General features: G+C 26.6%; 1 protein-coding gene across 1 annotated transcript in view; it reads left to right on the top strand.

Annotated features, from left to right (window-relative positions):
- The first annotated feature begins 6,379 nt into the window (after positions 1 to 6,379).
- The window catches only part of LOC101241060 (afadin- and alpha-actinin-binding protein A), a 94,018-nt gene continuing 83,252 nt past the window's right edge, over positions 6,380 to 17,145 (top strand). Inside the window, exon 1 of the mRNA XM_065801646.1 lies at positions 6,380 to 6,593. Coding sequence (XP_065657718.1) covers positions 6,405 to 6,593 — 189 coding nt within the window. The 5' untranslated portion in view covers positions 6,380 to 6,404. The remainder of the gene's footprint in view (positions 6,594 to 17,145) is intronic.

Here is a 17,145-nt window from a genome sequence, read left to right as displayed (position 1 = left end):
TTTTAACCATTTCAATAAAGTTTGATGCTTTCATCTTGTTTGCTGACTTTCTAGCTGAGTAAACAGAGAAGGGTGTTATAAATACGACGTGATTTGTGCTGCCTTTACATAAACAAGTAGTATCCTATTAAACAGTTATATGAGTGTCGTCGGAATGTGGACTGTTTACATTCCATATCACCTTAAAATTAAAAAAAAAATTACCTTTATTTAAAATGATATCCATTGGTAGATATATTCCATATGCTATAAAGAAATGCCATTAGACATATCCCTTAAAACAAATTATTACGTGATTTAATATCCTTTTAGGTCATTTTATAACGAATTTAAAAAATAATTATCGATTAAATTAGTTAAAAATGATATTTAATTTCTCATTATAATGACTCCTTTCAAAATGAGTGTATTATGTTTTTAAATTAAGTGAATATAGTCAGATTTTTATAATAATTGAAATGAGCATACTAATTAAAGATATTAAGTTATACTTTTTTCTAAAAATAGTTTTGGTTAAAATAATAGTACTGTATACAACTGAGTTTTATTGTGTTCAATTTGTGAGCGGAAAACAAGTTTTCTCATGTTTTAAGCAATTTTTAAAGTGTGCGTGTGCGCTGATCAATCACATTGTGTTTTTGTGGTTGATTTTTCGTTTTAAGCGATCCTTTATATATATAAAATGAAAAAACATACAATGGGACAATTATTCAAAGGAATTAATTGCCCATGGCAGGGAAAAGATCTACAAAACTAGCTAATTGCAAATAAACTAGTTTTATTGTTTGAGTTTTAGAACTTTTATACTTTGAATATTGTGGAATAAATTACCCACAAAACAAAGATTTCTTTATCATAATCGCACAAATAATAATAATACAACTAATTTTTTTTAACATTTAGGGGAGCAGGATATTCCTAAAGTGAAGTCCCTTGTGCATTTGTGAGACCTAGATAGATTAATATTGTTTAATTCCTTATACTCTATTGTTTTAAATTTTAATATATAAAGTTATAACTTTTCTAGTTACTAACAAAATCCTTTAAAAAAGTTATAACTTGATTAAAACCAACTATTTGTTTGAGTATGTAAATATCTAAAACAATAGTATATAAAAGGAATTAAACAATATTAATCAAATGTTCAGGGGACTTGACCTTATGGACATCTTGCCCCATCGTATCATAAACTTAAAAAAATAAGAAGAGAATGAAAACGATTGTTAAGAAAAAAAAATAAAATGAAAAAATTGAACTGAAAGGTGTAAAGAACGAAGGGGAAGAAAAATTACTTACTTTGACTCAAAGTAAGGAATTTTAGTACATACAGTTGTGGCCAAAAGTCTGTTGTATGCTCAAATATAACTGCATTTTGTGTCATTTTGCTGTTTTAAGTTTGTTGAAAGCCTAGAAATGAAACAAAAAGCTGTTGATTTTATTGATTGAACTAATTGAGATAATCTCTTATTTTAAAAAATAAAATGGTTTCATTTCTTATTTGTTTATGTTGTGTTCTTTGTTTACTTTAGATCAATAATTTTATACCAAAAATGGAACTTTCACCTAAAAAACGTGGTCAGATTGTTGCATTAGTTAACTCGGGTTTAACACAAGCAGCTGTGGCACAACATCTTATTGTTTCCCAGCCAGTTGTTTCATTGACAATGAAACGTTGGCGAGAGACAGGTGATGTGAAATCAAAACGTCAAACCGGACGCCCTAAGGTTACACTCCTACAATAGATCGAGCGATAAAACGACACGTGTTGAAGAATCCATTGATATCATCCTCTGCCGTAGCAAGTCGACTGCCACAGAGAGTTAGTGCAAGAACCATTCGACGACATTTAAGTGACAATTTTAATCTAAAAGCGTACCGACCTGCACGAAAACCGCTGTTATCGAAGAAGAACGTTCATGATAGATTACTTTTTTGCAGGAAATTCAAACATTACACTAGTGAAATGTGGAATGAAGTAATGTTTAGTAACGAAAGTAACATAAAATTGTTTTCTGCAGCTTCAAGATATGTTTGATTCAAGGTTTTGCATACGAACTGTTAAACATTCAGCAACTTGATGGTATGGGGCAGCTTTTCAACGTCTCACCGAGGCTCTCTCTATTTTCTTCCACAAAATACCACTATGAATGCAAAGAAATATATTACTATACTGGATGAAAAGCTTTTGACAGTTATGCAGACTCACAACTGCAAACTGTTTATGCATGACGGTGTTCCCTGTCATCAAGCAGATTAAGTGAAAAACTGGCTTCGGGGTCATGGGGTTAAGGTTCTAGGTTCTTGGCCGGGCAGAGCCCAAACCTTAACCCCATCATAAACTTGTGGCATATAATGAAACTAAAGATTGACAAAGAAAAAACATCAAATTTAGATGATCTTCGTGTCATCATTACACGTGTGTGGTGCACAGACATAACTGCTGATGTTTGTAAAAATCTCGTAAGTTCTATGCCTGCACGAATTGCTGAACTAATTAAGAATAAGGGACAGTGTAGCAGATATTAGTGATATGTAAAACTGAACTATAATACTGTTATGTAATTTTAAACAATATTTTGATAATTTCAAATAAAGACGATATAGCTATGTCTAATATGTGGGCAATTCAACAAGAGTGATGGTCGTAACATTTGACACTATTCAAGCTATTGAAAATGAACCATAAAATGGAAATGACTTGAAACTTTCCAGAAATGTAAAATACTATTAAATAATACAGTATGCAAAAGTTACGGCATAAAAGATTTTCCGAAAATTAACTCTTCGTAGCGTGACGGTCGTAACGTTTACTTTTGACCAATTCTGAACAAAACAACTTTGTCGGACTTAATGCAGCAAACGGCATGGTAAAAAAAAAAATAAACATTTGATGTGTATTTATTGTATATTTAGCACATATTGATATTAATATATGCTGAGTTTAATAATTTTTAATTAAAGTTTTACTAGCATTTTTACGTTTTTTTTTTGTCGTGACGGTGTAACGAAAAATCCAATATTAAAAAACAACAAATAAAACGACGGAATCAGTTTTGTAAAAAAAAAAAAAGTATAAATGATTATTAAAAACCACATAAATTATGTTAAAAAATCCACGATAAAATCATCAATTATGGTTTTACAATACAGTTTTTAACGCTTCACAACAGGACTGTAAATAAATGTCAATATATATATATATATATATATATATATATATATATATATATATATATATATATATATATATATATATATATATATATATATATATATATATATATATATAATACTGGAATATATAAATATATGAAAGTAATAGCAGTTATAGAAAATAAAAAAATGCAATTTCATTTGTCGTAAAAATAAATGCTTTTTGATTATCTTTTATACCGTCATTTTCAATTAATTCCATAACACCGAGGCTTGGCTCATAATTTAAAAATTCGACATTTTAAAATTTAAGTTTTTACTCTTCTCAAATGATAGCTGTGGTTGGTATTTGATCAAAGATTGTATTTTTACGAAAAAACCGCCGTAAAATATAAAAAAAATTTTTGGGACAAAGTTATTCTTTTATTTATACATAAATATTAGTTTTTAAATGAATTATGCTTAAATATGTTTTAAACGTTCATGGATTTCATTACAGGGGAATTTTGAAAATTTGAGTAATTAATAAAAAACAATTTTAGTAGAGCGAAATATGCATAAGTTACATTCGTAATACATATATGCAATTGATTGCATATATGTATTACGCAAAATTGATTGCAATTGATGCAAAAAATTGATACGAAAAAAAAAAAAATTTGAAAAATTTAACCTTTTATAACAATTTTAATTGTGCACCTACAAGTAAATATATGTATTTGAGTCAGAATTTTTAGCATACGTGTATCTCATTTACGCGCGCGCAACCCCATCACAGAATAATGTTTTTAATTTTTTTGAAAAAAGAACTAATTTTTATAAATAAGTTTCATGTGTTCTTGAATTTAATCAGAGCGGTAGGTTTTTTTACAAGATTAATAAGCTATCCTTTTGGACTGCTTGCTCTAACCAAAAACACTTTGCACTTACAGTTACACTCCACTGCGCCGGTCCCTATGTTATTCAGTCGATGCATGGACTCCACTGCGCCTGTACCTATTTTATTTAGTCAATATATGCACACTCTACTGCGTCTGTCCCTATTTTAGTCAGTCGAAACATAAATATTCTACATTGCCTATCCCTATTTTTAATTTAAAGTTAAATTTTTTTAATTATATACATTTTTATTGTATATATGTATCTCAAATAAAACTTAGGCATGTTTTGCTCTACTAAAATTGTTTTTTATACTTCGGTGTAGTCTGGTGAGGTCCGGTGGTCCGGTGCAATATTCGTATATACCTATTAATTTGCTTTACATGCGTGGTTGTGTTTGTATAAATGTATACATGTTTGTAATTTTATTAATTTAGTTTTATAAAACTGAAGTTAACCATTTTTCGTGATAGATTCAAGATCTAACGTCGGATATGCTGTAAAAGCTATTGAGTAGTACGCTCAGTTATAAGCTTGTTATTTAATTACCCATTCAAACCAAACTATATAAATTCATTCAATTTTGATTAGCTTTTTGAAAAACCCGTTGATACACAACATTCAAGAAAAAAATCAGCAGGAATTATCATTTATGATACTTCTAGCTGATTTTTTATCTAGTTGATATTGCGAGCTCAAAAGATGAGTAATTTTTGAGTGCATAATAGAGTATCTTCTCATTTAAAACTTTTAGCACTGTTTTGTAATCAAATAAATACATCTATTTTAGAAGCTTTGCTTTAATTAGAGGTTGAGTAAATGTGCTGTGCATCGTCTTTTTGCAGAAGCATCTAGACATTGCGGACCTATTAGAACAAAGCAATAATGACAGCAAATATACACAATAGAACGTAATTTAATTAACTTTTACTCGCGAAATTCAAAAAAAAAAAAGTTAAAATTTAAAAAATTGATTTTTTTTTTCTTGCTTTAAGTGAATCTTTTTACTTTTTATTATTAATATTATTATTATTATTATTATTATTATTATTATTATTGTTATTATCATAGTTATTTTTTAAGTGATGATATAAATTAATTATTCATCTTTTTGGAGTTTATTAAGTTCTTGAAAAATGGTTATATCCAACTGATCTTTAGAAAACGAGATTTGCCGAATATTAGAATTTATCCCCTGTACTTCGACTCTAATGAATTTATATAAAAGTTGGAGACATTTGAATTAAGTTTCATTGCAAGTTTCTAAATTATTATTATTGTTTTTTTTATTATTATTATAATGTTATTATTATTATTGTTATATTAATGACTTTCATTTTCTGATATCATTATTAGCATTTCTTTTCTAAGAATTTAAGAATCTTTTCTTAAAGCAGTCTTTGTTTTAAGTTGGTTCAATATTATTTGCATTGTACCTTCACAAAAGTTGTGATGTAATATTTTACTATTATGACATTATTAATGTAAGTTTATTATTTATAATATAATAGTATTTTTCTGTGCTTAAAAAAAATTGGTTGATAAAGTTTATATTTTTTGAAATGTTATAAATTCAAATATACCAAATCTTTATTTAGGTTTAATACATTTAAAATCAAACAGCTTAACTTGATAACTTCTAATACCCAAATAGTTATAGAATATAACTTAGGAAAGCAGAAATAATAGGAAACAAAATTTGATAATATTATAAAATATTTAAATACCAACAGCAACAATAACAATGACAAAAACAATAACAACAATAACAATTTTATCATCATCAGCAACAAAAAATAATAATAAAAATAATAATGATAAAAAGTAATAATAGAATTGAATATTACTATTGACATCTACTATGGTGTACTTTCACACATTAAGTATATAGTATAAAATTGATAAATTTCAATTTAAAATCAATTTAAAAAAAATATATATTTTTACAATAGCTACAACAATATTTTCTACAATTTTTTTAAAATTGTATTTCATAAAGGTTAATACATTTAAACTCATTTACTACTACTACTTATACTCATTTACCTTATTTTAATTTTCATTCTATTTGTTGATTGTTGTTGCAACCCTCTCTCAACTCAGTAACGCAAGCCTTGATGAACAAGAATGCTGAACAGAGAAATAATTTAGGCGTGGTACTACCATAAATATGATGATTATTGAACTTGGTACTTTTTATTTAGGAAGCAGTGTTTTATACAACTACAGCTTTTAGCACCACTACTAATAACTTTTACATAATAATTTTTTAACAAGAATACATCTTTAACTTTATTTATAACAATGCACCTCTACCACTACACCAATAATCTAAATTTTAACTAAATTTTTTTGTTACTTTTCATAGTAAAATGAACAAAGATGACATTTGGGATGTTTCTGATTTTTTAAGTCGATACACATCAAAGTCAGCAGTCTCTGAAAGTCCTGTAGTTAAATTTAATGAATATTCTAATAATGATTCTCTTGGTTTTTTGAATGATGAAGATACTTTTTGTACATCACATAATTTTGATGAGCGTCTTCTCTATTTAAATCAAGTTAGTTCTATTTTCAATATTTTATAATAGTTTAAATTTAAAAAAAGGTTTCTAATAATAGAAATACATAAGTATAGTGCAGTGTTTTGTTTAAAAAGGTAATTGTCAAACCTTGAAATAATAGTTTGTTTGAAATTTCATTCATCTTTAAGTTCAAGTTTTAGGTATCTGTATTTGCATGATTTGGTATCTTTAAAAAGAAACATTCTTCTGGTCTTAAGCTACAGCCAAGTTAAAAGGACATTGAAATAACAATATATTGTGTTAAAAAAGGATTAAAAAATAATTTGTTTTTATTAAATATTAAATGTATAAAAAATAAAAACCAAAATGTGTTTGTTGAAATTTGCTCTCTCCATTACTTTTTTAGATTCTGCAATAGAGTCTACAATAACAAACATATTTTGAAGTCTTAATTATTCCTTTTTCAAAATCCCGTTTCAAAACTAATCATATGAGTTCATCAACAAATGCCAATAAAAAGGCAGAACTTACCTTGGAAAAATCATAAACATAAGTTAGGAACAATAAGAAAACTAAAAATTAAACTCTGTGGAGCTCTACTAGAGAGCTCCACTGAGTTTAATTTTTAGTATTTTTATTGATTGTTCACTCTGTGGAGTCCTACTTTTTCCAATCTGAATATATTCTCTTGATTTTAATGTTTTGTCAATAATCTTTTATTAACATGTTATACAATTATTAACTTAATAATTTATGTTGTAAATGTGTATTTTTCTTAGCATTCATAAAAATATGCATATATATATATATATATATATATATATATATATATATATATATATATATATATATATATATATATATATATATATATATATATATAACCCCTAACTGTTTGTCAGAAAGTTTTTCCGTATTTTGTTGACAAAAAGTAAAAATTAAAATGCAAGACCGGAATTTTTTTTTTGTTACTTGATAGACTGCCTGCCCCAACCAAACCCTCAGTCAATGTAGCAGCACTCCCTTGCGAGTCAAGCTATAAGATAGTCAATGTAGCAACACTCTCGTGCAAGTCAGGCTATTTGCCAGTTGATGTAGCAGCACTTTGTTGCAAGTCAGGCTATAAGATAGTCAATGTAGCAACCCTTCATGTATGATTTACAGTAAAAAAAATAAAAATAAAATAAAGTAAAAAAAATAAAAATAAAAATATTTTATTAAAAAAAAAAAAAACATTGTTTATATTATTAAAAACATTCAGAATGTTTTTAAAAACATTCTGGTCAATTAAATTTGCGTTTTTGCGGTTTAAAAAAAACAACGAATAATTTGTAATTAAATTAATGGTTTTCACTTTCTGACAACACGCAAATGTTGGACGAAAGTCAAAAGTAATTGAAAGTGACGTATTTGTTAGCATAAGAATCATTTTTTTCCTTCCGTACTCCTAAATGCAACAATCTATAGAACTATATATATATATGTATATATATATTTTTTTGTTATTCACCTCCTCAAGGCCGAGAAGGCCACTACAGATGAGGAGGCTACTTAATAGTGGTTATAACCCTCCTTCAACTCTATAACTCCGAAACATGAACCTTGAGCAACAAGGCCGCTGCGCGGAGAAACAAGTTGAGCGCGGTACTACGTGGTGGGGATCGAACTCGGAACCTCTCGCTTATGAAGCGAGCGCTATACCACTACACCACTACCGCATATATATATATATATATATATATATATATATATATATATATATATATATATATATATATATATATATATATATATATATATATATATATATATATATATATATATATTAGGGGTAGTCATTTTGAGGGAATTTTTGAAAACGAAGTACATACCCAGCTAAAGTTGGAGCAAATATGCTAAAACTTAGTCAAAAATTTTTTTAGGTCAATTGGGTGACTTTTAAATCCCCCTCAAGACTAAAGTTGCTTAAAAATTGTACTTCATAAAAGGAAAAATAGGGTGTGTTCAGGGTGTTTGAGGGGGACTTAAATGAAAAAATTATCTCCATTTTTTTTTTTTTCTTTGTTATTTTTATCTATATTTTCATTTTAAAAGGGTATGTCATCATGTTTTTTTCATATTCTTGGTTAAAACAATATATACGAAATGAAAAAATGAAAATTTTATGTTACGCAAGGTTATGAAAATAGGCAACAATAAAAAAATTCTTATAAAATAATGCAGAAGAAAATGTGCTGAAGATCCTGCACTGTATTTTTAAGTCACCAAGAGTTTTTATAAAAAATTGAAATTGCGTTACATTATTTTATTTTTGTAAATAACTTTCGTATTTACATGATTGTTATTAATCGAATTAGAATATAAAGTAAATTGTATTGAAGTTTTTAACTAATTACAAACCATTAAATCTATTTAGATTGAATACAAAAATGGAAAAAAAAATTGTAAAAGATATTGGGAAGAGAAGGTTTCTCAGATCAAGCAAAAGCAAACTTTTTTTCATAAATGAGGCTAAATCAGCTATTACATGTACATATCTAATTTAAAAAAATTGTTTTGAAATTTAAACTTTATGATAAAAATTAAAATATTGATTTTTTTTTTCTAAAGGTCTTCAACTCCCTACTGGAATGGATATTCTTCAACACATTGCCTACAGAAGATCACTACTTCCTCATAATGTAAAGAAGTCAACAATTTTATCATGCCCTCCCAACAAAATTCAGGGTTACAAGAGATGTGAAGTAGATGATCATGAATGCATTTTAGGCTTAATTAAAAGACCATGACTTAAAGCGGGATTTCAAGTAATGTCAGATAAAAATATTATCAAGAACCTAATGAAGATGGACAATAGGTATTCAGATTTGAGTAGAAATAAATACAGAGGAACAACTAGAGACAAGGTTAATCAAGGGGAGTTTATTTCAATTTTGATAAAGCTGTTTTGGATTGGTTCTACAGATTTAAAGAACCAATTTTACAAAACAACAGAACAAATTAGGAAGGATAAAAAACGCTCAGATAAAGATAAGCACGATGATTTAACTTTTTTGGAAGACCAGGAAGGACCGAGACATTTTAGTTTGGGATCAGAAGATAGAAAATTTAGCAAAAAGGTTTTATGTTGTTTTTAGTGGGTTAATTTGACCTTTTTTATTAAAATTTGCTAATTTAACATACATTATTTGTTAATACACATACACCATGTTAAAATAAATTTTAGGTTTCTGAAGGTGTGAGGAAGAGAAAAAGGCTAGAAGACGAATCTCCTAAGATTGACGCTACCTCAGAATTAGACTTGAGTTTCAATGACACTAGCGCTGATTCTGATTTAGAGTTTGAACCCGAAGTTTGGCATCATAGAAGAGCAGATGATTGTAACATTACTGCCAAAGTCCCTAAGAATATTTTTTAATGGAAATGTATCTATCATAGCTACAGCAAATGATATCTCCCCGAATGTCTTACAAAAAGTAACTGGAGCAATTCTTCAAGATTGTGGAGTTGATATTGCAAAATGCAAAGCCAGTGCTTCAACAGCATTAAGAAAGATGAAAAAAAGCTGCCAAGGATACTGCAGAAATTGCTAAATTAGATATAAAGAAGGCCGTGGAAAAAAGCTGTTATCCCTGTATAATTCATTTTGACGGAAAGACTTTGTTTGAAATGAATCAGGGAAAAAGACTAAAGAATGAAAGATTATCTGTGCTAGTTAATATTGAGGGGGTGTCGCATCTTCTTGGAGTACCTGCCTTGTCGTCTTCTTCAGGTAAAGAAATGTATATAGGAATTATTGAAATACTAGAAGAATATGACCTCATTTCAAAAGTATGTGGAGTATGCTTTGATACAACTTCAAGTAATATTGGTTCTAAGAAAGGATCACTTATTAGGATTGCAAAAGAGGTAGACAAAAACCTTCTTCTACTAGCATGTAGGCATCATATCATTGAGCTTAGAATGATTCATTTCTGTGAAGCAATGATAAAAGAGAATAGCGTAGGGCCTGAAAATCCCTTATTTGTAAAGTTCAAACATATGTTAGAGAACCCTAAATTCAAATACGACAAAAATAACCTGACCTCTTTTGATTGTAAAACCGTTGAAGGAACAGTTTTGAAGGAAGCTGCAAGAAAAACTTTAGATTACTGTGAGACCTATATTACTAAAAAACGCAATATGAGGAATGACCGAAGAGAGTTGGCTGAACTAACCATGCAGTATTTATCTCATTCTGCACATTTCAAGTTTAAGAAAACTGGAGCTGTTTATCATGCTAGGTTTTTAGGCAAGAGTTTATACTTCCTTAAACTTCAGCTTTTGTGCAAGCAACTGACATTTGTGCAAGAAAATGTCAGTTAATTTGTGCAAGAAAATGTCAAAATAATCTACGCGATGATTTAAAACTCATCTGCGAGTTCATAGTATGTTTTTACACAAGGTGGTACCTTCAAGCACATAAAGCGATTCAATCTCCTGCGTCTGATCTTGATGCAATCTTTCAGATGAATGAGTATAAGAAAGTTTGCTCCAATCCGGTAGTAGACGCTGTGTTAGCATCTCTTTATAGGCATACATGGTATCTTGATTCAACGATTATTCTCTTGGCTCTTTTGGATAAAAATGTTTCTATGGATAAAAAAACAGCCATTGCAGATGCTTTGCATTCCTTCCAAATGCTTGATCAAGATTTTTTTAAACATAGAAGCAAAGAACGAATAGTCGAGATCAATATCATAAATAATATGAAGGTACCAACTATCTCTCTTTTGGTTAATGAGTTTTCATATTTAATTTTTTCAATGATAGGGTTGGATAATCAGAGAGTGAAAGACTGGTTGTCATTTCCACCCCAATATTGGCACACCCAGTCTTCGTTTAAGAATTTTGAAAACTTTGGCAAAATGTTAATTGTTGTCAATGATCATTCTGAACGAGCAATCGGAATGATGCAGCAGTTTGTGCAAAGATACGAAAATGAAGATGACAAGCAGAACAGACTTTTAACCGTCGACAAAGTAAGGTCAACTTTCAAGGTTTTTGGTGTGGGAAAAAGTAATATTAAAAAAAAAAAAATCAGAAAGCCTGATGTCACTCTCTAAACTAAAAAAAAAGAAATTGTAGACTTAGGAAATTGTTGTTCATTTTAAAATACTTATTTCAATTAATGCATAATTTTTGTCTTGATAGTATTTGTAAAGATTTTTAATAAATGGTAAATTACTTGTTTAGTTCAAAATAGTTTGTTTTTTTGGTTGATAACATAATTTGTTGATTTCATAACGACTTGCGTAACTTAAACTTTTCATTTTTTGATTTCTTAAATATCGTTTTAACCGAGAATATGTAAAAAAAATGATGGCATACCCTTTTAAAATGAAAATATATATAACAAATAACAAACAAAAAAAAAAATGGAAATAATTTTTTCATTTAAATCCCCCTCAAACACCCTAAACACACCCTATTTTTCCTTTTTTGAAGAACAATTTCTTAACAACTTTAGTCTTGAGGGGGACTTAAAAGTCACCCGATTGACCTAAAAAAAATTTTGACTAAGTTTTAGCATATTTGCTCCAACTTTAGCTGGGTATGTACTTCGTTTTCAAAAATTCCCTCAAAATGACTACCCCTAATATATATACATATATATATATATATATATATATATATATATATATATATATATATATATATATATATATATATATATATATATATATATATATATATATATATATATATATATATTTATATATATATATACAGGGCTCGAAATAAGCGCCAGACATCAGATATTGTCCGGCACTTGTTCAGTAAATAAAATAAATAAAAAAAACTTTTTAAAAATAGCTTTTTATTCAATTGACTAAAAAGTAGAAAATAACTTTTTTCTGTTTCTGGTACTCGTGGAAATCATGTATTTAGTAATAATCACTTTTGTAAAGCCAATACTGGAAGACATTGAAGGCAATTCATGTACGTATGTAAACAAACAAACTCATCGAAGTAAAGGAATAGAAAGTTTGGCGCCTTTAGCTTTATGTACATTTAAAATGAATTTGATTTTAAAAGCATCTGACTTAAAAGGCAATAGTTTTTATAAATTTCAAACAAATATTTTAGCTTATAAAACCCTTTTTAAGTTTATTTTATAAAAATTTAACATATTAGCTATTTTAATGCTTATAGAAACCAGTACTTTTTATTACACTATTAAGTTTGAGTTATATAACTTTTGTTTTTGCGCTAATCATTTTTGCTATTAAAAGTGTATAAAGTTAATCCTTGAAAAAGTTTGAAAAGATTTATAAAAAAATACATATTTATATGAATGTAATTAGGCGCATAATATTCTTTGATAATTTAAATAAAATGGGTTTATTGTAAACATTATAATTAAATTGTTACTTTATTTAATAAAGTAATAAGTAAACTTAGTAATTTATGTATTTAATATATTTACATAATAGTTTATGTATTTGATCTTTTGGCATTTTTATTATACATTTTGATTATATATTTAATTATGTATTTAATGATCACATAATTTATGTATTTAATATATTTACGTAATAATTTAATTATTTGATAATTTACAAAGCATTTCGCATAGTATAGTAATTTTTAAAAAGTGTAATATAAATATAATTTTTTGAATGTTGTAATAGCATAAAATAAGTAATTATTTTTCAAAATAACACGATATTTTTTATACTTGACATGTTTCGTAAAATTTTATTTACATTTTCAAAAGATTATTTTACAATAATAAAAAACTCTGAAATATATATTAAAAAATAGAAGTCTTTACAGAGAAATATTAACGGACAAAAAATTATACATAATAAACCAATATATTTATTACAAAATAACTCGGTAAATAACCAATTAAAATAACCAACTGTCAAAAAAAAATATATATATATAAATAAACTGACTGTAAAATTAAATAGATAAGTTTATAGTATAATGTAAAGCTTGTTTATTAAGTGAGGGACTTTCCCATTTAATGTGGAGGGCTTCTTTTATCTTTAATTTGTGTTTGTTTGGGGCATTATCCAAAATCTCAAAAGAATCACAGTTAGCCAAATTTTTGCAATTAAGAGATAAATTTAAGTGTTTAAATATATGAGATTGTTTATCACTTTTAAGGTGCTCATTTATTCTAGTTGCCAAGTGTCTGGAGGTTTCTCCAATATAACTGGCATTACAGCCAGCGCAAGAAAATTTATAGACGACATGAGATTTAAGCAGTTTAGGAAGTGACTCTTTTAAGCAAAAACAATCTTGTATTTTATTAGTAGTGAAAATTAATTTTATTAGAATATCCTTGCAATATTTATGAACAATTTTTGAAATTTTCCTTTTAGTGTAATTAGAGTACATTCCAATGTATGGAAGCCTAAACTATTTTATATTTAAGCTATTAACAATGTTAGACACAGATGGGTTCATTTTCTTATTAATATAGGATTTATTTTCATAGTCAATAATTTTTTGTGGAAATTTATTATTTTGTAAAACTAATGATAGATTCTTAATATCTTTATCAAAACCAAACCAAGAATTATTAGTTTTAAATGTACAATCAATCAAACACCGAACAAGTCCAAATTTGTAGCAAGAGGGAATAAAACTAAAAAATTTTTGTAAAAGACCTGTATACGTTTTTTTGTGATAAACTGAAGTCGTAAACAAATTGGATTTTTTAATAAGTATATCTAAAAAAGCAATCTGGTTATCTTGTTCTTTTTCCATAGTAAATTTCAGATTTTTATGTTGTTTATTGAGGTGTTTGAAAAATTCTTGAACTTCGTATTCAGAATAAAAAATAGCAATTATGTCATCCACATACCGTTTATAAAAAAATGGTGCTGTAAAAGAGCAGTTATTGACCCATGTTTGTTCATGATAACCGACGAAAATATTAGCTAAGATGGGCGCTACAGGAGAACCCATAGCAACGCCATCTGTTTGATCGTAATATTTACCGCCAAATAGAAAATGTGAACCGGATGTGGAAATCTGAAATAATTTTTTAAATTGAACTTTTGAAAAACGTTTTGAGTTAGTTTTATCTTTAAAAAATAAATCAGTTGCAATGTTGATGGTTTCTTTAAGAGGAATATTCGTGAACAAACTTTCAATATCATATGAAACAATAAATTTATTAGTTACATTAATTTGTTTTAATTCTTCAACAAAAGAAAATGAGTCTGTGCAAAATTGTTTAGGTATATATGGAGACAATAAATGAGAGAGATGTTTAGCAAGGTTGTAGTTATATGTTCCAATTGTTGAGATGATAGGTCGAAATATTGGAAGAGAACTATCTTTACTAACTTTAATCTTAGGTAACACGTAAATTCTTGCAGGTTGAGATCCTACAGGATAGATTTTAGTGTAAATGTCTTTTTCAAAACATTTAAGCTTATAAAGTTTTCTAAGATACCCTTGTAAAAATATTTATCTTTTTATAGTTGGATCCTCTTTTAATTCTTTAAATTTAGTCTTATTACTTATAATATTATGTAATGAATTTATATAATCAATTTTATTAAGAACAATTATACCATTTCCTTTCTCTGGTCGTGTAATAGGTGTAATATAATTTTTTGTCCGTTAATATTTCTCTGTAAAGACTTCTATTTTTTAATATATACTTCAGAGTTTTTTATTATTGTAAAATAATCTTTTGAAAATGTAAATAAAATTTTACGAAACATGTCAAGAATAAAAAACATCGTGTTATTTTTAAAAATAAATATAATTTTCTTTTCAAATTTTAGTTTTTTTGAGCTTAGATTTTTTCTTTTTCTTTAATATTTTTTTTTTGTTAGATAATTTATTATACAAATTGCGTGGTCAAGTTGTAAAAACAAAATATTTTATGCGTTATAAGGAATGGTGTTCGATCACACTTCTTTAATTTTATCAGACATGTCCAGCAAACTTGAGTCTTTATCAGACAAATTGTCTGGTACAAAAAAGTTTGTTATTTCAAGTCCTGTATATATATATATATATATATATATATATATATATATATATATATATATATATATATATATATATATATATATATATATATATATATATATATATATATATATATATATATATATATATATATATATATATATATATATACAGGACTTGAAATAACAAACTTTTTTGTTATATATTATGTATATATATATATATATTTATATATATATATATATATATATATACGTATATATATATATATAAATATATATATATATATACATATATATATATATATATATATATATATATATATATATATATATATATATATATATATATATATATACACATACATATAATATATATACAAAAAAGTTCGCAAACTTGAGTCTTTATCAGACAAATTGTCTGGTATAAAAAAGTTTGTTATTTCAAGTCCTGTATATATATATATATATATATATATATATATATATATATATATATATATATATATATATATATATATATATATATATATATATATATATATATATATATATATATATATATATATATATGTATATATATTTTTATATATATGTATGTATATATATATATATATGTATATATATATATGTATATATATTTTTACATATATATATATGTATATATATATATATTAGGGCTGTTCATGTGAACACAGGAAAAAAAATTTTTTCTCGGATTTGAATGCATAGTTGTTTATTTTGTGCCATTTGACATAGTAATTGACTGTGGAAAAAATCTTTCCAATCAGATAATGTTTAGGGGGTGCTCAATGACCATAAAGTTTTACGAAAAACGTCAAAAACGTGTAAAAAGTTCCAAAGTTCCAAAAATTTCTAGAACCTGGTTAGTTAGATTTTTTCCACTGAAATATTGTCAGATTGCGTGCTATATAGATTAATTAAAGTGCAGCAGATTAACTGTCATCAGGGCACCAGACTAAAAAATGTCTGCTAGTGTTTAAAACAACTGTGTTTATATCATTTTGTTAAAATTTGTATTCATAATTTTAATACTATTATTTAACTCAATTTAGAATTTGTTCAAACAGAATAAAAAGGTTTACAAGTATAAATATTATTTTTATTTGGAATTTCAGTTTGACAACAAATGTATTAATATTTTGATAGTACCTAACCTTAGTAACCTATTACAGAAAACTAACATGGTAGTCTGGTAGTGTATTGTTTGTTATTAAGTGCAGATAATAATAATTTCTAATTTGAAAATATTTATTTAATTTCTTTAGTAATAATTATTATAATATATTGCTGCAGCTGCATAAACCAACAACTGAATGATAAGTTTGTATAATATGGTATTGAGTTTTGATTTTCTCATAATATTTCAGTTATCATTGAAATGGCAGCATCATCTCGTGTTGCTATCTCTACACGACTTCAAACCAAAATCTTTTTAATTGGACAACCAGAGCCAAATCTTCCAGATAAAGTTCTTCCCTTAACATCTGATGTTTTAAAAATATTTTTTTATCATCTTAATTCAACCAAAAAGTCAGTGCCTGAAAGTCTTAAAACAACTGTTGATGAACTGATTATTATTT

The sequence above is a fragment of the Hydra vulgaris genome, chromosome 07, assembly GCF_038396675.1.
Source record: "Hydra vulgaris chromosome 07, alternate assembly HydraT2T_AEP".
In the NCBI taxonomy this organism is placed as follows: Eukaryota; Metazoa; Cnidaria; class Hydrozoa; order Anthoathecata; family Hydridae; genus Hydra; species Hydra vulgaris.
Note: the sequence above shows the minus strand (reverse complement) of the source record. Positions and strands in the feature narration are given on the sequence as shown.